The sequence below is a fragment of the Sminthopsis crassicaudata genome, chromosome X (genome assembly GCF_048593235.1).
Source record: "Sminthopsis crassicaudata isolate SCR6 chromosome X, ASM4859323v1, whole genome shotgun sequence".
Taxonomy (NCBI): domain Eukaryota; kingdom Metazoa; phylum Chordata; class Mammalia; order Dasyuromorphia; family Dasyuridae; genus Sminthopsis; species Sminthopsis crassicaudata.
The window spans coordinates 82,210,197-82,232,987 of record NC_133623.1 but is presented as its reverse complement, the minus strand read 5'-3'; the positions used below and the strand labels follow the sequence as shown (position 1 = coordinate 82,232,987).

The 22,791-nt window shown below is 47.3% G+C and overlaps 1 protein-coding gene across 1 annotated transcript; it reads right to left on the bottom strand.

Moving 5' to 3' along the window:
- Positions 1–1,248: 1,248 nt before the first annotated feature.
- On the bottom strand, positions 1,249–14,615 carry ATP6AP1 (ATPase H+ transporting accessory protein 1). Its single transcript, XM_074278132.1, has 10 exons — positions 14,354–14,615; positions 13,885–14,011; positions 12,320–12,394; positions 11,715–11,908; positions 10,983–11,023; positions 10,330–10,415; positions 9,459–9,715; positions 3,600–3,647; positions 3,281–3,512; positions 1,249–2,148 (listed from the first exon to the last, which is right to left on the bottom strand). The coding sequence occupies exons 1-10, from the start codon at positions 14,527–14,529 to the stop codon at positions 1,939–1,941; spliced, it is 1,446 nt and encodes a 481-aa protein (XP_074134233.1). The 5' UTR covers positions 14,530–14,615; the 3' UTR covers positions 1,249–1,938.
- Positions 14,616–22,791: the final 8,176 nt, after the last annotated feature.

Here is a 22,791-nt window from a genome sequence, read left to right as displayed (position 1 = left end):
CATCAGTTGGAGAATGGCTAATTAAGTTATGGTATATGAATGTTATGGAATATTATTGTTCTGTAAGAAATGACCAGCAGGAGGATTTCAGAGAGGCCTGGAGAGACTTACATCAACTGATGCTGAGTGAAATGAGCAGAACCAGGAAATCACTATACACTTCAACAATGATACTATATGAGGATGTATTCTGATGAACGTGGCTCTCTCCAACCATGAGATGAACCAAATCAGTTCCAACAGAGCAGGAATGAACTGAACCGGCTACACCCAGAGAAAGAACTCTGGGAGACGACTATGAACCACTCCATGGAATTCCCAATCCCTCTGTTTTTGTCCACCTGCATTTTTTCTTTCCTTCACAGGCTAATGGTACAGTTTCAAAGTCCAATTCTTTTTGTACAGCAAAATAACTGTATGGATGTGTACACATATATTGTATTTAATTTATACTTTAACATATTGAACATGTATGGGTCAACCTGCCATCTGGGGAAGGGGGAGGAGGGGAAAAATTGGAACAAAAGGTTTGGCAGTTGTCAATGTTGTAAAATCACCCATGCATATATGTGGTAAATAAAAACTATTAAAATTTAAAAAAAAAAAGAGAGAGAAGAAAAATGACCAGCAGGATGAGTACAGAGAGGCCTGGAGAGGCTTACATGAAATGAGCAGAACCAGGAGATCATAATACACAGCAACAAGACTATACAATGATCAATTCTGATGGATATGGATGGCTCTTCTCAATAATAGCTGATTCAGGCCAGTTCCAATGATTTTGTGATGAAGAAAGCCATCTGCACCCAAAGAAAGGACTGTGGGAAGTGAGTGTGGACCACAATAGTGTTTTCACTCTTGTTTTCTTTCTCATTTTTCCCCCTTTTTGATCTGATTTTTCTTGTGCATCATGACAATTGTGGAAATATGTATAGAAGGATGGAACATGTTTAACATTTATTGGATTAGTTGCCATCTGGGGGAGGAGGGCGGGAGAAGAGAGGGAAAAAATTAAAGGACAAGGTTTTGTAAGAGTGCATGTTGAAAATTATCCATGTATTTATTCTGAAAATCAAAAACTTTAATTAAAAAAAAAAAAAAAGAAAGAAAACCTCAAATGAAATCACAAAGAATCAGACAAGACTGAACCACCACCACCCATGACATACTGGTCAATCCCTCAGACAAAGAATCTCTCTCCTCCGGAAGCAAAGCCACACAAAACGAATGAACAGCAGCACTGTCATGGAGGCTTTAGAATTTTATTTCAATTTTTTAATCACATCCAACTGTAGCATCACCGAAAAACTAAAAACAGGAAGCAAACAAGACAAATGACCAAGTTCAAGTCGGAACCCCCTCCCCACCTAGAGCTCCCTTCTAATCCCAGGACTATAGTTTATCTAATTCCCAGAATACATTTCACACAATAAAGTAGCTAGACCTGAGGGCAGCGATCTAGGGAAAATAAATAAGGTTAGACAACCAGCAGGAAGAAAGTGGTCCCAGCTACTCCTTTCCCTTTGAAATAAGTGATTCCTATATAGGGAACGAATGTATACACCTTGTTGGACCAGAGGGACAAAGGGTGGCTGCTGCCTTCTGCCTCCTGCATCACAGAGAAGAGCCTCCCCACAGGAAGTGCTGCTTCAAGCTATCTCTAGGAGGCAGAGCTAAACTCCAGCCTCCCGGTTTTCACTGGGGCTATTTGTCAGAGGCCGGCAGCGCTTTCGATACCACAGACAGAGTAGGGAAAGGAAACGACAAGCTCTGGGTTAATGGGGGGTGGAACCAAGAGGAACCAGGTATACGGAGGCCTAGCTACTGAGGAAGCACAAATGAGTAGTAGCTTGGCAGCCCTTCCAAAGACAGGAGGCAAAGTCACCCGAATCTGCCTCCAACTCTTCTGGTCCCCCTCCCCGCCTGGGATTGGGAGGGTCACTCCGTCAGGGGCACAGAGAGAGTGCTGCCCTTGTGGTCATCAAATCGATCCATGGTTTTGAGGTTGAGGATCATGTGCAGCCCATAGGTGAAGGTGAAAAGCATGAAGATGGAGGAGACCAGCCCCATCCAGATGCCAGGGGAGAAGAAGCCGGTGCAGTCACTGGCATAGGAGAAGTTTCCACCTGATAAGTTGAAGGCCTGAATCTTGAAGGGAAGAAAGAAAATGGAGGTGAGAGACTCAACCGCTGGGCAGGGCCCAGGGCTATAGCATCCAAAGGGAACTGGGGGAGCTCAGGGTCCCTTCTGGAGTAGGTGCTGAGGAGTTTGTGGCCAACGCGATAGGGGGGAAGGCGAACGGCCCCAAGGACCGGAGAGGTTTTTATATCTTGACCGAGGCATTTATGGCACTCCCCACCTATGTAAAAGACGGAGTGCGGTCGGGAAGAAGGGGATGAATCCTCGCTCTCAGCCAAATCCTGTGCTACTGTGCTCATCATTTGCCAATCTCTCTCCTTTTGAGGTTTTCCACAAAGATATTCCACCCCACTCCATCCCTCCCCCCCTTCTTTCCCAAGGAGTTCCGTCTTTCTCGCTGCCCCAACGTCTGACCACGTTCATCTTCGCCGACTTCATCTCCTGTGATAGCACGCTTGTGCTATCCTGTGATGATCTACTCCACACCCAGTCATAACCCTGATGTCAGACCGAATGCTCTACTTCTATGACCCAAGGACTCAAGTGTCTGTCCCTACTCCTCTTTTTGTACTTTCCACCTTCTCCCTTTATCTATTCTTCATCTCAACTCAATTCCGGTCATTCCACTCCTCCCTGCGTCACCATCTACTGCTCTCACTTTCCACCCTCATTCGTTCAGCTCAACGTCCTTCAATCTCTCGCCCCTTCCTCGTCCTGTCACTGTATCCGGCTTTCCAAGTTCCAACCCTGGGAATCCCACCCTCCCGGCCCAGCCCTATCTGCTCCCTCCGATCCCAAGAATGTGGAGTTTACTTGCTTTTGATGTTCTCTAGTTTCAGTTGGGCCCCTGCTACTGACCATTCGTCCTCAACTGACTCACTCTCACCTCCTTCCCACTTTCCATCCCTTAGCACAGGACCTCATGCAGCCTTTTAAGAAAACTGATGCCATCTGTAAGCTTACTTACACTCCTCAATTCCACACTCCAGATCCCCTAATCATCCTCCCCAGTCTCCACCTCCCGGTTTGGGTTTGTGATGAAAAGCTGGCCCTCTTCACCAGGGTCCTGGATCCTTTCCCCTCCAGGAGCTTTTCCTCCCAACCCCTAAAACTGGACTGCACCCTGTGTTCCTCAGCCTACCTGGAAATTCTGGAGATTCACCCGCCAGGCAGAGGAAGCAGGAGAGGACATTAGGAGCCCATCCTTTGAGCGGTCAGTGCTAACGGACTGGCAGTGAAAGGAATAGATACTAGGTGCTGTGATATATGAGGAATTGAAGACAACCACCGTGTTGTTGGAGTGGATCTCTAGTCGATCCATGGTGAACCAGGTTCGGGCTGAAACGGGGTAGAAATGATTTCTCAAGATAAACCTGGGAGAGAAAGGCAGATGATGAGGGGAGATGGGCCAAAGCTTTCTACCCCCCCACCCCCCCCCGGCCTCCACTCTCGGCACTTACTTGAGTGTCAGATATGGCCCGAAGAGGTTTTTATACGTCAGAACGAGCCTGGGAAACAGAGGAAAGGAAGGGCTGCTTAGCTTTACCGGCCTTAGCGATCAAAAAGTGCCTCTAGCACCAAAGCGTTCAGTACCGCTGAGCCTGAAGGGTTTTGGACTGTTCTTAACTTCTGGGCAGGGATTCAGTCAAGCAAGTTGAGAATGGAGCTGGGGCTTGGACCAGGCTTCAAAACTCCCAAGGCATACATAGCCCTACCACCCACTGGCCCCACGGTCGTGTTCAAAGAAAACCATGTGAACATTCCTGCCACCCCAATAGAGCTCCAAAAATAGGACCAATGACTTAAAAAAGGGATAAAGCTGTGCGCTTCCTCCATCCAGGGTAAACGGAAAGAAAGCACGGAAGCAGCATGGACCGAGAGGAGGAGACAGAGCTTTGGGAAGCAAAGCACCAGGGATCAAGCAGGGCTCTTGCCACCAGCACAAACGTCATCCGGGTTGGGCCTCTTCAGGTCGTAGCAAGGAACAAAGGCGACTCTGGGTTCAAGGAGCCACCAAGGCCCAAACTTAAGCCATGTCGTCAAGAGACTAACAAAAGCCAAGAATTCCAGAAGGTGGATCCCATCTGAGCCCCCCTTCCCCTCCCAGGACAAAGCGGGGCCTGTTCACAATATCTGAGAACTGCAAGGGCACCGTCTGACCCAAGCACAAAAGCCCAATCCAGAAACTGGGGTGGATGAAAATCTTGACCACAGTGAAGACATACACACTGAGAGGGCTGCCAAGAGGTAAAGCTACAAGAATGAACTTCTAAAGTCCAAATGGAGCCTCAGAAAAAAATGTCCTGGCCACAATAATAAGAACATTCATCAAAGTGCTTTACAAATATCTCATTGAGTGCTATCACTATCCCCATTTTACAGATGAGGAAATTGGGGGGGGGGGGAGGTCAGACCAAAGTTAAGGGACTTGCTCTGGATCACACAGCTAGTATATCTGGGCAGATTTGAATTCAGGTCTTCTTGACTTTCAGTCCACCGTCCCCTGTGGCACCTGGCTGCCTAAAATTCTACGCCAAGGAGAAAGGCTGAAGGCCTTTCCAACGAGAACAAGGTGAAGGCAGAGGCATCGGTAGCACTGCTATTATTTAACACAGTAACAGAAAAATTGCCTAGAACCATAGGACAAGAAAAGGAAGTTTGAGAGATTAAGCAAAGGCAAAGAGAAACCTAAATGTTCACTTTTTGCAGGTGAAGGAAAGTCAGCTAAAAAGAGGCTAAAATCACTTCAGCAAAGTCGAACAGAAAATAAACCCACAAAAACCGTCGGCATTTCTGTCCATTACCAACAAAATCCTGCAGGAAGAAAGAAAAAGAGAAATTCTTCTAAAACCATTATTAAAAGAGACAGGAAAAAAAAATAATAAAAGTGAATCTCTAGAGAAACAATGGCACAAGAGAGAGAGGATGTACAGAGCTCAAATTCTCCTACAAAGTGTCAATTCCCAAAATTAACCTCAACTCTTGGTACACGGTGCACAGAGGCGAATGACCATCTCTGGATGGACCCCAAGGCTTCAAGGCCGCCTGATCGGATAAGACCTGCTGGAAAAGCCAGCAATCTGGCAGCAATTAGGGTCAGAACAATACCTCAAGCCACAAGCCAAGCTTCAAGTGGATGCACAAGACACATACGAGCTTATGTCAAACAGCTTAGAGGGCCAGGAAAGCTACCCTCAGTACTTCTGGGCAGGGAAAGCATCCACTTTTATGAGCAATCAGGAGAGGCTCACAGAGTGAAGCTGGACAACTCTGAAGACATAAAAAAGAGCCACTCTCCAATACATCAACAGGTAATTATCTTTAAAAAAAAATTTTTTTTTAATGAACAAGCATTTATTTATTCTAACTCCCCCTCTCCCCAAAAAGGAAAACCCCAAGCCTTGTAACAAATAAGTGCAGTCCACCAAACAACTTCTGCCACTGCTGCATCCCTGACTCCAGCTTCGGGAGGTGGGCACCCGGGCCAATATTAGTAGCCCAGAGCAGTAGAGACCATTGCCATGATCAGCTCCTAAGACTGCCGGGCTTGACAATGTTCATCTAAGGGCAAGTCGTGTATGCTGGAGTTTCTCTGAAGTGCAGCCTTTCTCACGGCACAATGAGCTCACTGGGTTGTCTGAGAAATCCCAGAATCCCTGCATTCAAAGGGCTCTGAGGCTGCCTGAGCCAAGCCATCTGACCCTGAGTAAGAAGCCACACTATGACCCGGATGAGAAGTGGACATGAGGCCTCTGCTTCCAGACCCCCAACAAATCACCCGCCCACCTCTCTGGGCAGTTCACGCTGCTCCTTGGTTGGTTAGTAACTGGCTGTTTACACTGCTGAAAGAAACCTAAATTTGCCTCCCTGACTTCTCCCCACTGCTCCTGCTATCTCTGGAACCAAGCAGTAGAGGTCAAATCCTCCTCCTCAAAGTCAGCCTTCACATATTCCAAGCCACTGGTGCTAGGCTCTCACACCCTTTCAGTGCTGTCTCCTTTGGGCATATATGCCAGCTTCCTCAAATATGCCCGGAGCTGCCCACAACCTTCCAGAGGGGCTCCACTAGAGCCAGGCCTCAGTCCGCCCTGCTTCTCTGAACGAAGTTTATCATGCGCGTATCGGCTTTCCCTGCTGCCGCGGTCCACCGAGAGCTGTTAAACCCACCACAAAGGCCTCTCTCCCAATTTCCCAGTGAAAAACAAAACAAAGTAATGACCTACGATGGCTCAGAGCCAAGATGGTTTCTTTACCAACACTCTGTATTCGTGTGCTGTGAAATGATTAGCAGCCTCCGAAGGAAAAAGGAAATGAACTAGAGGATGAATGAATCGAGGGCTTCTAAGTATTCCCGATGAAAGGATCAGTGCTGCAAAGATACTCTGAAGTTCAAAGCCAGGAATTAGAAGAAAACTCAAAAGGTAAACGTATGCATGAACAATGATGGAGGGCAGCTGGGGGAACCAGGCCTGGAGTCAGGAAGACCCGAGTTTGAATACAGCCTCAGACACTGATGAGCCATGTGACTCTGGGCAAGTCACTTCACCCGCCTGCCTCAGTTTCCTCATCCATGAAAATGGGACTAATAACAGTGCCTACATCGTAGAGTTGTTGTGAGGACATTTATAAAGTACTTAGTACAGTACCTGGACACAGTAAATGCTACATAAATGTTAATTATCATACATAAATCTTAACAATTATGATTACATTCAAAGATGGGGAGATGATACATGTGTCTCCTCTGAACCATCACCATCATCATCATCATCTGGTGTCACAGGACAAAGCCTGGGAGAGGTTCTGGTAGGTCTTGATGAACTGAATGAAGGGGAAGAACACACTGAAGAGAAAGGGAAAGGTAGGTTAGGGGAACTGATCTCACATCGTCAGGGGGTACGTAGCAGGCGCTGGAGGGAGAGGCCCACAGCTCAATCTCTCAGTCGAACCGGTCAGACATCAGACACACACGGAATTGGGTAAGAAGAGGCCAAGGGAAGAAAGCGGATGAGAGTAGAGGGCATTTTAAAGGAGGGGATTGGTCCCGAGCAAAACAAACTCTAGGGAGTTCAGTAAATGACACGAGAGACAAATATGTTCAAAATAACTAGCCCCTCTGGCCAGCGTAAAGCCCAAGCCTACTCCAGAGGGCTCCAGATGAAACAGGATTCACCTCTGATGTCGGGAAAGGCCTCAGTTTGGAATCTTCAGCTTTCAATTGGAGGGGAGTGGGTAGGTGAGAAGGTGGATTCTTGCCCCGTTTAAAAAATGGCCACCATTAATGGACTTGGCCACCTGACCTCCATTTGGACAGCTCTTTCTGGGTGAAGAGGTCGACCAAGAAAGGAGACAGAAGTCCGCTCATGACCCCAGGGGTCAAATAGCTAACACTGGGGTAACAAACACTAAGAATAGATCCTACCCCAAGGGGACAAATCTCATGGGTGGAATGGAAATTGGGTGGGATGAAACCCATGTCTTGGCCATTCCTCTGAATACCTTATTCCAAAGAAACAGAATAGGGAGAAGCGGGGTTGGAGTCAGAAGGAGAATATCAAGGAAATCCAAGAATCAGGGGAGGAAGAACGTCAAAGGAGGAGGAAAGCGATTTTGTGGTTAGATGTAATAGTGACTCCTGGATCAAAAGAGAGGGAGGGAGACGAGCAGATTGGAAAAGAGAAGCCATAAGCCCAGAGGCTCGACAGAGCAAGAGGGGCCTCCGGTCAGCCAGCCGTCGGCCAAAGGCCGAGCGGTCGAGGATTTTCCTGAATGATGATTTCATTCTTCAGAAGGTAGAGAAACCAACCTAGGATAAAGGAGGGATGGAACTCTGACATGAGAGAAGCGCTGAGAACCTTGAGGGGAGCTGGCCACTCGAGCCTGCGGTTTATGACAGAGAAGGAAAAGCAAACTTCCCACAGTCTGCCATGGAACCGGGGCTTTGGAAAAGTGTATTTCAATGGGTTTAGAGGGAAGAAGGGGGTCAGCTCAGCAGCGACAGGAGGCTCCGTTCTGAAATTTTGAAGATGAGAAAGAGGGAAGCCGTTCCTGATGAAGAATGGGATTTCTCTGAAGAAACCAATATGGATGAACAGAGAACTAACTTAGTTTTGTTAAGTCAGAACTGAAATCTTCAGGTCAAAGGAGACGAATAGAAGAGTGCGTCACGGTGCTGTGAAAAGAGCATCAGGCTGAATGGAAGCTGGGGATGAACACTCATGACGAAAGAGGGACTGATTTTAGTTACATCAAGAGAAAAAAGAAAGGAGAGGACCTTTGGTCGGGGGGACGGGGCACTGAATTCTTTTTTCTGGAAAGGAGAATGACTTTACTCTGGGAGAGCAAACAACAAAAATGGTTCAGAAGCTGGCATCCAAGGGAAGAGAGCTGCCCGTGATGAATTCAAGTTGCTTGCTTTGCAGAAACACCAAGTATAAGAAGGAAGAAACCCAGAGGAAGCAGTGGTTCTGGAGAAGCCCGGAGACTTTAGCAGCCAGCAAGGCCATACGCGTCGAGCCAGTAGCACATGCCGTGACAGCCCCCGAAAGCATGTGCCATCCTCGGATGGCTGCATTGAGGCCGGGCTCCCAGAAACGGGGAACAGAGAATCCCACAGAGTGGGGCCTTAGCTAGAAGTTGCCCAACGCTCTTAATTCTGATTGGCTAGAGAGGGGCCGGGAGGGCCACCTGGAGGTCCCTTGGGCTGATGACATCTGAAGGTGGCCTGAAGGGTTAAGCCTGGAAAGGAGAGGACTTAGGGAGGGGACACACATGAACAGTATTCCAGTTGGGTGAAGGAAGGACTTGGCCAATGGGAATGGGGGAGAGAGGAGAAGGAAAGAAGTTTGTAAGAGGCCAATGCAGGCTCTAGTTCAGGAAGAACTAGCCAGCAATTATTGCAAAATGGGAAGGCCTTCATCTACTAGGGCATCTTCAAGCCTACCAGGGCACATCACCCTGAGGAGCCTTCCTCCAGCTCTCAGGTCCTGGGATGCATTTGCTTTTCATTATCTTGTTGGGGAAATAGGTGGCTCCCCGGAGAGTGGTTCTGCCTGGAAGGCGGGGCTCTCTCCTCCCGTGTCCCAAAGCCAGCTAGCTAGGGACACTGCTTCTCCCTGCCTCCCCCCTCCCCTGGGCCCCACGGACTCGTCCCCCTCCCCCCATAAGGGGCAGGGGAGTTAATACCAGAGCCAGGCCTGGGGCTCTTAACTTCCAACTAACTCAACCTTCTTTCCCTTCCCTTCTGCTGCTGCCCTCACTGTTCGAGGCCTGTGCCTGTGACGCTACCCTCCCAGAGCTCTTCATCCTAGCCCCCTTACTGGGCAAAGGAGCTGTTCCAGCTGGAGCCCGTCAGGTTGAGTGCCGAGGTTCCAAAGGTGAGGGGAGTCAGGTCATGTGACTCACTGTTATAGGTCACAGTGAAGTTCTTGGCCCAGAAGAGGATACGAGGTTCCGTATCGTTGTAGCTCACTGGTGGCAGGAGAGGTGCTGAGGGCGGCAGAGGCTTAACACCCTCATCTTCCCCAAGGAGGTGCCGCCCCAGACCCCCAGACACCAGTGACACATCCCGAACCACCTGCAAACGACACCCTTTGTTTGAGAGAGCCAATAGCAGGCACGATGATCCACTCACTGCAGCGCAGAGGCTCACCAAATCCCTCAGTGCAATGCCCCTGCCGAGGCCCCCTTCTGACCCATGCTTTTGGGTCAGAGCAGAAGTAGCTCTGATGCCTCTTTCTGGCCCCCAACTTTCCTGAAGCCATCTGCCATCTGTCCCCGCCTTTCTACACCTCGAGATGTGGCCCAGGCCCTCTGCGATGCTTTCAACTCAGCTTCCTCACTTCTCTCCCCAATTTCAGTCTCACCCAAGTCACCAAACTCACCTTCCCAAGAACAGCATTCTGATCTTGTCACCCCAGGCCCTCAAAACCTTCCATGGCTCCCCACTGCGTAGAGGACAAAGGCCCTCTGCAACCTAGCCCCAACTTGCCTGATTCCCCACTGCTCCTGTCCTTATACCTGAAGCTCCAACCAAACCGGACTTTAACCTTCCATGCTCCTGACAAAATGCAATCCTGGGACTGATGCCTGACCCCTCCTAAATGCCTCCATTTCTCCACACGCTGGGCAGGCCAGCTTACTTAGGCTTGTGTGTGGCCCAGCTCCACCAAAGTAGGCCCTGAGACTTACCCGGGAAGGCCTGACTGCCGTCAGTATGGCTGTGTAGGGTACGCCTTCGGCCTTGAGCGTGCTCATCACCTGCCCGATGATCTCATCTTTTTTTTTTTTTTTTTTTTTGGGGGGGGGGGGCGGGAGAGAAGGGTAAGAGAGATAAAGGGCTAATTAGAGCACATCAGCAACTCTCTGCCCCCCCCAGACTTCCCAGAAATTTGAGGTAGGGTTCAGAGGGGCCTGCTGCTTATGGGAGTGGGTCGCTTGCCTTCTCCCTCACTGACCCGATACCCATGACAGACACAGTCCCTTAGACTGCTGGGAGAGTGGCCCCATAATCCAAGCCATCGGAATGATGTTGGGCACGTGGAGGGGCATCTCACCGGCCCCTAGATTTGGAACTGAAGGGACTTCAGAGAACGCTGAATCCAGTTCCCTCATTCTCCAGAGCAAATTCAGCCCCAGATAAGGAGTCATTTGCCTAACACTACAAAGGCAAGCAGAACAGGGTTTCAAACCCAGGCCGCCAAGATTACCAGGCCAGCCCCTTTCTGAATGCCAGCACTCTGCCACTGGCAGGCAGGCTGCAGGAAGACTGCCCAGAGAAGCCAGAGGAGCCCCTAGGACGTTATGTGGAGGGTTTGACGAGGGGCTCTCGTACCCCAACTCACCATTGCCTGTGAGTACTTCCTTGGGCGCCATCAAGCCAGAACTGTCGGAAACAAAGAGACCTCCCTTACTTTCCAGTCCCTACCCAGAGCAAGAGTCTGAACTGAAAGGCCTTTGGAGACAGTGCGAGAGCCTGGGTTCCCTCCCTGGGTGAGAGCGCCTTTATCTGTCAGTGGCCAGAGACAAATCCCAGGTATCCTGGGAAATGGTGCTGCAGGCTGCTTTACAAACCACCTACTTGTAATTCAAGGCCTTCTTTCCCACCAGCGGCCCAGTTTCCCTGTTCCAGCTTCATTTCCCATACTCCAACACTAGCGAGGGCTTCACTGGTTTTACGCCAGGTTCAAGCCTATCTTTGCCTCCTGTTCTTCCCCTACAAATCCCTACCTTCCTCAAGGTTTCTTTGAGAAAAGCTTTCTATGATCCCTAAAACCCACCGTCTGTGGAAACACCTTACACTTGAGGGATGACTGGGTGGAGAAAGCAAAGGGAGATATACTCATAAAAGAAGGTAGAGCTAATAAAAGAGATTGATACAAGTTGGAGAACTTTGCCCGAGACCCTTTCAAGACAAAGCTCTGCTCACAGCAGAGGGTTCCACACGGCCACGTGACCCTTGGCGCAGACCCTGGAGAGCGGGGGCTTGGCTTCTACTGCCCTCGATCTCCATCACGAACCCAGGCCGAGGCCCTGCGGAGAGCTCCGTGTCCCAGAAAGGCCGGGCTGGCAAGTACCTGGTGGTGTAGGGCAGCCTCAGGAGGAGCAGAGCAGGCAGCGTGTCGTTGAGCTTCAGCTCCCTCAGGGTGGCCTGGTCCACATGGAGGGGACTAGCTCCCAACTTTTCCTTCAGGTAAGAGGTCAAAGTACTGGCTGCATACCAGTCCACTGAAGGCAGGATCAAGGAAGACGGAGCCAATTCCAGAGCATTCTGAGGATTGAAAAGTCAGGCAAGAGAGGAACAACTCCTCTTCCCCCCTAGGTCCCTCATCCACTTCCCCAACAGCCTTTTAAAACCCAAGCTCTTCTTGGTCTCCTCTCCCACCGTCTCCATTTACATCATCCAACAGTTCTTGGTGGATTTCGAAGCACTCCACATTCTCTAACTTGGAGCATTTCCAGCCCGGCTCCCAGAGCACTGCAGTCCGGGGCAAAAGCTGCCCCACACTCCAGACTCAACAGTCCCAGATCCTAGAGCCTTCCCTTTCCCCCAAATCCCAGTCAGCCGGGTAGCCATTAACACTGGCTCTGGGGAGCGGCCTTGGGGGCTGGAAGATAAGGAATAAGCCCTTGATAGCATGGGAACAAAGGAACCTAGGCGGGGGAAGGCAAGGTGACTTACCTCCAGGTTAGAGAAAGCACTATCTTGCTTATTGCCAAACACGCCACCATAAGCGGTGAAATCCTCAATGCTTAGCTAAAAGAGAGGCAGAGAAAGAAGCCTCTTCAGACTTGTGGGCGGGGTGACATTTTCCCAAAGGGCAATGGGGCGGAGGACCTGAGGGAGAACTGATCCAGTCTGCCATCTTCACACAGGGGGAGATGACAGCACCATTCAGTGTTCTTGGGCGTAGTCAGCTTTTTGCTTCCTTCCTCAAGAAGGGATCAAGCCAAAGATCCTGGGGAAGATCAGGCCGTGATCCAGTCAGCAGACCAGGAAGAAATTAAGAGCAAGCAGAGCTGTGGCAACCATCAAGTGTCACCCAGTGAAGCATGTGACCAGCCAAGAGGAAGATGGGAGGAGGGGAGAGGAAGAAAACGAAGAGGAAGAAGGCCAGAGCCGGCTCAGGAATTCCCCAGGGCTGTCACTGAAGTGTGGCTTCGGAGCGTGACTTGGAATGAAAGGATCATCTGAAGTACATCTAGTTCTGCTCCCAGGGAGCTCTTCTCTGGAGCTCGGGACACGCTAGGGCCTATTCCAGCTACTGGGCCCTCAGAGCAGATGCAGAAGGAAAGAAGGCTTCCTTTGAGAGGACGGGAAATGCAGGAGAGGGGGCAGTGTCATTCACTAGTGCGGGAGCCGCACAAACCTAAGGCAGGCCACTCATCCTCCCGTCGCTTGCGCCACAGAAGCAAACACAGGGGGTGGGGGTGGGTGGCAGTGGCCTCTACATGTGTCCCAGCTCCCCACACCTCCCTCCTACTCTTCCAGGTTAACCGCACACCTCCTCTTCCCATCAAACTTCATCCCACCCCACCCCCAGTTACTGGGAGGGATCCAGCAGCCTCCAACAGGCAAAGGTGAGGCCACACAACTGGGACAAAGGAGCGGGTGCTCCGGGTGGGGAAGCGGGGGGGACTAACCCGGCCGGCCCTGCAAAGGTAGGCTGGATCCCGGCGGGGAACGGCTTTAAATGCCAAGGCGCCTTTAGATCAATTTAGAAACAATAAGGTAAGACCTGCTTTGGAGCATCCATTTAATGTGGCAGCTGGGTGGGGTCTGGCCTAGAGAAGGGAGAGTCTGCGGGCGCCAGACCCATCCGGTCTGGTAAGGTGACTTACCCCCTCGCCCAGCTAGTGTTTAGTATACAAACCCACCCGGCTTCTCCCTTCCCCCCATCTAGGTGGGAGCATTAACCCCCCCCACTCTGACTCTGACCCCTTCACTTAGCTTGTGTTTGGTATACAGAGCCACCCTAAGGAAGCTGAGGCCCTTAAGGACAGTTCTCCTCTACCTGCCCCCGGCACTTCTCATGGAGGACTTTTACAACCTGCCCCTCCCCCCTCTCCCACCAGGGCGGCCCGGCAGGGGAAGAAGAGGGACCCAAAGGAGCCGGAACAACCACCTGGCCCGTTAGAAGGGCGCTAAGGCCCAGCCAGGAGGCCTGCCGCCACCTGGGCCTCCTGAAAACTGCTGCAGTCTGCCTGCATGTGGCTCCCGGGGCGAGGGGAAGGGAGCCAGCTTACTTTTTCCTGCAGGAACAGCAGCACGTTTCGGGGGCCTTTCTCCAGGGCAGGGGCCAGGTAGGAGGAAAGCTGCGTGTCCGTAGTGATATGACCTTCGTGAGCATGGTCGAGCGGCGCCCACAAATCCCTGTCACAAGGAACGGAGGGGCAAGGGGCATCAAGGGTTAAGGAGACGCGGGCACGAGCCTCTCGCTCGTCCACAAGAGCGCCCCTTTTTCAGGGCCGAGGCGCCCTCTCCCCTTCCAGCCTTGGGAAGATTCAGACCCGAGCAGCTGGAACCCCGGCCGGAGGCCGCCTCGGCTCCGGGGGCGGGCAGCCCGCGGGCTGGGCCCGGGAATCTCCGGGGAGGACTAAGGCCGGGGCCCCGGCTCCTTCCGCTCCCCGGGCCTCCCGGGCCCCGGCTCCTTCCGCTCCCCTGGCCCCCCCGGCCCCCGATCCCGCCCGCCCTCGGCTCCCCGGCCCCGCTCACCGAGAGCTCGACCAGAGCACCAGCGGCACCTGCTGCTCCGCGGCGGCCGGCGGGGCGGCGCCCAGCACCGCGAACAGCGACAACGACAGCAGCAGCAGCGGCGGCGCGGCCGAGCGGCCCATGGCCGAGGCGCCGGCTGTCGGGCTGGCCGGAGAAGCGCGGAGTCCTGTCGCCATGATCGCACAGCACCTTGGCAGGGCCCGGCCGCTCAGGTGACTTTCGCAGCCTGTCAGTCTGGGCCGACCCCACCCCCACCGAGCCGCCCCATTGGTCGGCTCCTTCTCCCCTCCCACGGACGCAGACTTCTCGGGGTCCGCCCATCGCTCGTCTTCGGGCCGCAGCTATAGGCTTAGTCCGGGTCCGCGACTCCGCCCCCGCGGCCAGGGCTCCCTCTGGCTACGGCAGACTCTCCCAGAAGCCCCGTGAGCAGCGACTGTTATCCGGTCTAGGCCGGCTGGGGAAGCTCTAAAGCCGAGCTCGGCCCGAGGGAAAAGGGAAGTGGAGGCGGCGCTCGAGTCGGCGAGTCACGTACTCCCGCTGCACTTTCCCAGGGTCCTTTGCTCGATCTACTTCCGGGTTATGCCTACGAACTGCGGGTGTCTCGGAGAGACCAGGCCCGAAATGTCTCCTTTTGTCCATCCGCTCTATTATCGCGCTGTGCAGTGTGGCCCCCGGAGGCCTCTGTGTGTGCCCGTGGGTCTGCCGCCTCGGGCGGCCCTCCCCTCGCCCCCGTCGCCAAGGGAAACTCGCGATTCTTGCTTGGAAGGGGGGTTTGGGCGGAGGGAAGGGAGAGAGACGGAGAGACAGGCTCTTCCTCTAGCTGTCTGTCCCCCTTACATATTGTTGTTCTAGAGGAAATCCCTGTTCGTTTGTAATCCCACTTCGCTCCCACTCACCATCCCCTAATGGCGAAGGCGGCCCAGATGCACTTCCACAGGGAATGCACAGACGGCGGATACGCTCATTTGCCCAAATCCGAGAAAGTGTGCCAATAAGAGCACGGACCTGGCAGTACCCACGGAATAAGCTCCGCTTTGGCCGTCAGGAGAGTCTCCCCAAGATTCCAGTGTACAAGCTAGACACAGGGACGTGACCGATAGAGGTCAGCAGCTCCTCCCCACAGGCCTCTCCCCAGTCTTTCCCCTTTTAGGAACCCTAAGAACACTTGGGCATCACTCTCTCGAAGAGGGAAGCCGGAAGACCCTTGAACTCCCTTCTTTGGAGCTCTCACCAACTCTTCTTTCATACAGCCAAGGAATCGATTCTATCCCTACCGATGAGGACAGAAGCCCACTCCAGTGGCGGTCAGGTGACATTCCTCTCCCGGGTCAAACTTCGTAGCCTTTTGCAAAGATCAGCGTGGACCGGCATCAAATACTGAGATCCAGGAGAAATCGGCACCAAATGTGGGAGTCCAGTCCCGTGACAATTCACGTTAACCTTTCTCTTCGCAAAAAGGCATTTTTATTTATGAGAAGAGGCAAAATGAAGAGAGACGCAGGCAGTGGCGAAAATGAAACAGCTTTGGGAGGACGTACAATTAGCAAAGAAGTTTTACAAATGGCAATGGAAAGTTCCCTAGTGGAACTCACAATTTACCAAGAGAAAGGGGACCCACCATGAAGTGGAAGCATGTCCTTAGCTGGCACCCTAAATCCATAGAGGACTTTAGCGCCCTTAAAAGAGTTAATTAGCTAAGAATGAGAAAGACTCCATAAGGTATGGGGGAGGAGGGGAAAGGAAAGAGACCATGAAGCAGAATGCCTTGGTAGGCCAAGCCAAAAGGGACTCAGCAAAGATGCCATAGGCAGATTTGGTTTTGGTTTTGGTTTTGTTTTTATTTACAGCAAACCCCAAAAAAGGTTATTTATTTATTTATTGTTTTCATCAGAACAATGCACAAAATCCAATTTATGACACAAGTCTATGAATGGGTATTTCAGTTAACCTCCTCACTCTGGCTCACCTGAATTATATGATACTTTTTGAAAAGTGTTTAAGTATACTCATTTAGCATTGTTAAATATTTTAAAAGAGAACTTGAATACTTAAATTAGCTAGAGAAAATAGCTCATTTCAAATCTTTACTTCCAACACAACATAGTTAACATAAAATACATTTTAGCCTCCACATAACATATGGATTTCTCAAATCGGCTTTTAAGTCTTCTCCACATTTTCTTTCAATACTCATTTCACATGAGACTTAAAATCACTGTACATATTCACCCAATGGATCCACTGGTTGCATGGGAAGATTTAGCCTCAGGGGTTTGAAACCATCAGTTGGCTTTTCTATTGGTACTGTAAAGTTGGGTTATCTAAGACTTCCACGGGGTGGGACTGTAAGCTGGAGCTGATTCCCATCAGGGCCCTGCCCTGCTTGCCTCAGGGAATAACCTTATCAGTACTCGGGGCTTTCTCTGCTCACCCCACCTAGGGACCTAGGATCTCATCTTTACAACATAAATAGTGCTTTGAACTAACAAAGGTAATTTTGCTGGTCCCAGATAACCAACCCTTGGTATCATTGGATTTGAAATCAAACCAATGCACATGTAGTGCCCGTGGCACTGTGTAGAACACCATCTGGGAGGCTATGCCAGTGACAAAATTCCTAAACCACATTCAGGACATAACTTGTACATTAGGAGAATCACATCCATATCCATGGTGCCCAGCGATAAGTCAAAAGTAGCAAGGGTGATTAACAAAGTAACTCTAGCTAGCTGCAATAATAAAACTATCAATAGGCAAATATATATAAAAAATAGTAAACATAGATGCAAAAACTTTAAAAAGTAGCACAGAGCTGGAACATTGTTCCAGCATGAGCATAACAAAAAACATAGCCAAATGAATTTAACGACAGAGTAAGAAACCAGCATACTCAAATATACAGTAATTCACACGTGTACTAATAAACATGCAGTTATATGCATAGCTTATTTCATATGGGCAATCTCTAGCATTGTCACCTGGATATGCATGTAACGATCTTCAGTTTTATCTCTTATGAGCATAACAACCTAGTGAGTGCTCTAAAAGGCCTAGTTCTCTTGTCACTGAATGATCTCTCGGCTTCCAAAATGGTAATTAGTATGGGCCAACCACCAGGGTGATTATAGATTTGTATGTCTACACCTGGGCAATAACTCTTTCAACTGCCAAATACCAACATTTTTTAGCTCCTATCTTTTCTAGAGATTGCTCCATGTGTGCCCACGCTAGTTTAAGGAAAATATTTTTAGTTTCAAGCTATATTCCTGATTGCTATCCCTTAATGAGAAAGAAGGGCCTCAAGATCCATATCCAAGGTTTGGTTCTCTTCTCACTTAGATGCAGGTCGGCAGTGAAACAGCAAATCACAAATAAAATACATTTATCCAAGTTAGTAGCAAATCAGAAATCAGAGAAAGTACATATGAGACCAAACGGCAGACAATACAGAGGGAATGAGCCTTCCTTTAGGAGTGAAATAACTCAGTTCAGCTGAGAAAATCCCTGGTGATGTCTAAGGGAAAAATTCCCTGAAGTCTCATGTAGCCAGCTGGGGATAGAGACACAATCAGATTGCTTACTTCCTCAAATGTCAGCTTCTTCCTAGTTTTTCTTTCTTTATAGACTCGAAGAGAGATTGGAATTGTGCATGTCATTGCTCTGGAAGCCAGAAGAGCCCAGATCTCTCTTCTCTCTTTCACTAACTCTACCCTCTACAGGTACTGGGTATTGAGTAATCATTCTCTACTAGTGAAGATAGAGTGTCGTCCAAGTGGCCCTTTGAGCCAAGGATTGCAATATTGCACTTAGTGATTTGATCAGCTCCCATGAAATCACCTTATCAGCTGAGTGGAAGATGGATTGAGATTGGGAGAGACGTGAAGCAGTCAGACATACATACCAGCAAGACTATTGTAATGGTCCAGGTGTAAAGTGATGAGGACCTCTACCAGAGTGGGGACAGTGTCAGAGGACAGAAAAGGGTGCATTTGAGAGAGACTATACAGGTGAAATAGACAGACCTGGTATCATATTGGATCGGAGCGGGAGGGGCGGGGGAGGGCGTGAGAACCAGGAGTCCAGGATTTGTGTTGATTTATTTTATATATGCAACTTGCCTGAAGTTCTTGCTTCAACAAATTGAGATAAAAGGTTTTCTTCTAAAGCTAAGTGATTTAAGATGGAATGACGGAAAGGGGAATGAAAGTATTGTCACAATTCTATATGTGAAAGCGTCAATTCAACTTTTTTACATGAAATTTAAAATATATCATTTACCAACATCAATACTGCTTAAACTTTTTCATTATTTTCCACGGGATAACAGACATTTCAAGGCTACTAATATGATTACAGTTATCACAAGATTCCAAATTCTCAAAAATAGATATAAAACATTTACAATATATAATTGAGAAATATTTAGTGAAAGAAAAAAATCTTTTAAATTATCAAGAGAAGTTTAAAGTATATTGCTTGATCCACTGAAACATTTTAAAGCCAATCAGTTATTTCAGGTATTTCCTAATTCTCAAGTGGAAACAATCTAATCTTTATTTTCCTTAAAGAAGTTTACTGCTCAAATTAAACCAAAGGGTCAGCAGGGAAAGGAAAGATATGTGTGAGTATGTATGGGGGTATGTGTGTATGTGTATGTATATGTATATGTTTACAAATGTATATATAAATATTTCCTTTCTTAACCATAGCCTACTTGGGATAGTGGGGGGAAAGGAGGAAGGGGAGGAAAAAATAAAATTTTAAAAGTGTGCAGCAGAGAACAAAAGAATAATTTACAAGGAAGTAAAGAAAAGATGGACACTCATGAATATAATTTCTTCTAATATATATATACTGTCTTGAACTGGTATTTGTTATATATTTTGAGCCCTCCCTACTGTTCTGCTGAACACATGACAATGATCTCTTGTTTTATTTTGTTTTGTATTCCTTTTCTGTTTTTCTTATTCTGTTTCTTTAAATAAATAAAATAAATTTGAAAAAAAAAGAGGTTTACTGCTTCATTAAAAAATTTTAACAATTCAAAATTCTAGATCTTTGTCATATTAGATCTTTATCCTACCTCCCTGGAAGATGTAGATATGTTTGTATAAGCAGATCATCTGGAAATGATGTGCTAACTCTACAATCTCAATCGTATCCAGGAATATATAACAAGGAAACCAATGAGCAAGGAGGTAGTAGGTCCAAGAAGTAATGCTTTCTAGACACCAAGATTAGGAAAGTGATATAAGTAATGGTCCCAAAGCCAGAACAAGGCGGAGGGGGGGGGGGGGGAATCCCAAAGCCACTGGATCATTTATATTTAACAATTCAGAGACTGCCACAAAGGTCCATTATAAAATATTTGCAGTTCTGTCACAGAGAAAGGTGCTATGAAAGGAGAGACATGGTTGTAAAATCATCAAATCAACATTGTTCCCACAGGCCTAAATCTAAGATCACAGACTGCCCTATTATAGACATACCAGGAGAACTTTAGCTCTGCTTGATTTCAGTATAGGCGCCAATGCTTTTGGGAGCAGCTGATCAGAAAGAGAATTCTACATTATTCACAGGGTGTCCACAACACAATAAGGAAAGTGTAAGAGGCTCCTGCCATTACTTTTATAAGGCTATCTTCTCCACTTTACCAAGCACTTAAACCCACCTTTCTCATCATTTCCTTTGAATAGCTCTTAGTATTTTCCCTTTAATGCTGGATAACTTCAATCAGCTTAATAAGTTGAGTAATTATGTTTGGTTTCAAACTCAGAGCAAGTCAAATGTTTCACCTTACATAGCAAGTTTCCCTTTTTCATAACTTGGGAATAGCAGGGTTTAAATATTTCCCAAGGTAACGGCAATATCTGTGAGCACACAATGAATAACAATTAGTAAAATCTTTTAGCCTTAGTATTTAATAAGAAAATACAAAATTTCCAGAAGCTTTTAGTTTTCTGATTTAGCACCTCCTAAAGCAAATTCAATCATTAGAAATTAAGAAAATACTATTTTTGGAGTTTTGTATTTAAATTCAGGGTTTCATTCAAAATCCAAAGAAACTGATTGCCATGTTGCCTGGATGTCCCAATAGAACTGACTCAGACATAATGCTGATATATTGAGTTGCATTTTATCCATTGAGATTCCATAGATTTCATAATAATCAATATTGTTTGCTATGTAGATTATTTTTATATCATATAAGTAAACTTTAAGCAACCCCCTCTTAAGTGTGAGAGTTTGTAAGGGAAGTTTCAGTTCCTTGGGAAGCTAAACTAAACTCTGGAAATTATCTCTAGTCTTACAAGAGGCATTTCTGGACCCCTCCCAGTAGCTTCTTTCACAGAGCTGGTGAGGGTTTATGATTTTAATAAGAGTGCAGAAACTTAGGGGATCTGGCAAAGTCTCACTAAGCTTCTCAAGGATGACAATTTTCCAAGTTCCTAAGTCAATTGTGACAAACCAGAATACAACCATTTTAAATACTTAATATAGTCATTAACCAAAAGGGCATTCGGCCTTGTTATTAAAACCACAGTATTCTGATAAAAAAGAGGAGCTGACCTTCTAAGTCAGCATTTGTAAATAAATCATACTCTCACAATTCAACAGCATTTCTGTACAAAGATATCACAGTGCAGGAACCTCACCAATGCCATAAATACTAACAGAACTTTTATAGTGGCTCAAGGATTTAAAACATGCCATGCAAAACGGCCCAATGATATCAATCCAATTGAACGCATCTTCAGGGAAGTCACATAAATCGTTTCATTCATATGTCAGTTGGGAACATGCTATACTAGTTGCATTCACTGACCAGGAGGGAAAGGGAAAGGAATAAGCATTTATATAGTACCTACTATGTGTCAGGCTCTGTGCTAAGTGCTTTATCAATCTTATCTCATTTGCTAACAACCACCCGAAAAGTAGGTGCTATATCACCATTTTATATATGTGGGCATTTGGAGAAAATGTATTAGTATTAAATGGTCCACTTAAGGAAGTTTGTCTAATTTTTAAAATCACTTCACTGATTACAATGACTCTAAAAAGTATCCTCAATTTGGCTGTAAGACTGTGCTTCCTAATAAAATCCCATTAATTATATTTCTAAAAATACATACTGGATATTGCTCATCATGTCTTAATGAAATAACATCTTTTCTAATCACTATACATTACTTTTAAAAACCTTTATTTATTTCAAACAGGTTCCTGAAGGGCATAATTGAGAACTTGTCTCCTTAGAAATAGGGAAGAACAGAATAGGCCAGATATGATTTAGGTAAGATAAGAAACATTGAAATGTATCATGTCTAGTAGTAAATGACTATTGTAATCCACTGTTTGATAAACCGCGATAGCTCCCTATTTGACAAAAACTGCCGAGAAAACCGAAAAATGGTTCGGCAGAAACTAGGCATGGATCAACATCTCATACCTTATACCAAGATAAGATCAAAGTGGGTACATGATTGACATATAAAGGATGACACCATAAGCAAATCAGAGAGCAAGGAACAGTTTACTTATCAGTTCTATGGAGATGGAAAGAATTAAGGGACAAACAAGAGATAGAGAATGTTATGAAATGCAAAACAGATACAGAGGCAGAGTTTTATAGAGTTTTTGCTAAAAGCAAAGGATTAAAAGAGTAGCACAAGTCAGAGCACATATCAACCATGCCATGAATTCATCAAGCTCAACATGCGTTCATATTTTAAAAAGCTCAATTTAAAACACTGAGACATAATTCCAGCTCGTTTTCTACATTAATAAGAATATCAGGATTGATATAATAAAGCTTAGGAATCATGAGAAATCTCAAAACTAACTTTAAGCAGCTTCCCAGAAAGCAAGCACTTTTCCCAATGAAACTCACAAGTAGGTAGGTGTGGGGGGCAGCCAGGTGGTGCAGTGGATAGAGCATCGACCTTGAATTTTGGAGGACCCTAGTTCAAATCTGGTCTCAGACACTTAACACTTCCTAGCTGTGTGACCCTGGACAAGTCACTTAACCCCAGCCTCAAGAAAAAAACAAACAAACAAACAAAAAAAAAAAACGGGCAGGTGTGGAAAGCTTTCTTTTGTCTTTGTGAGATCTAAAATTCATACTTTCTGTAAAACCCCACTAATACCAGGCTTTTCATTTGGCCAAACCTGACATTTTGATCATTGCTAAAGAGGAAGACTGTCTATTGTCCCATATCTTTCTTCCCTTTGGGGAAATCAAGCTTTTACTTCATATTAGGCTCTATTTGAGTTTCATGTCCGCATTGTAGCAAAGTTTTCCAACTTACTTTGACTTTCTTTTTTTTTCCTTTTAGAGGAAAAATATTTCCTACTGAGTTTATGTGATAGGTAAATGCTGGTGAATAAGTCTATTAAAACACAGAAACTCCAAAGGTGAAAGCCCCAGTTTTATTATG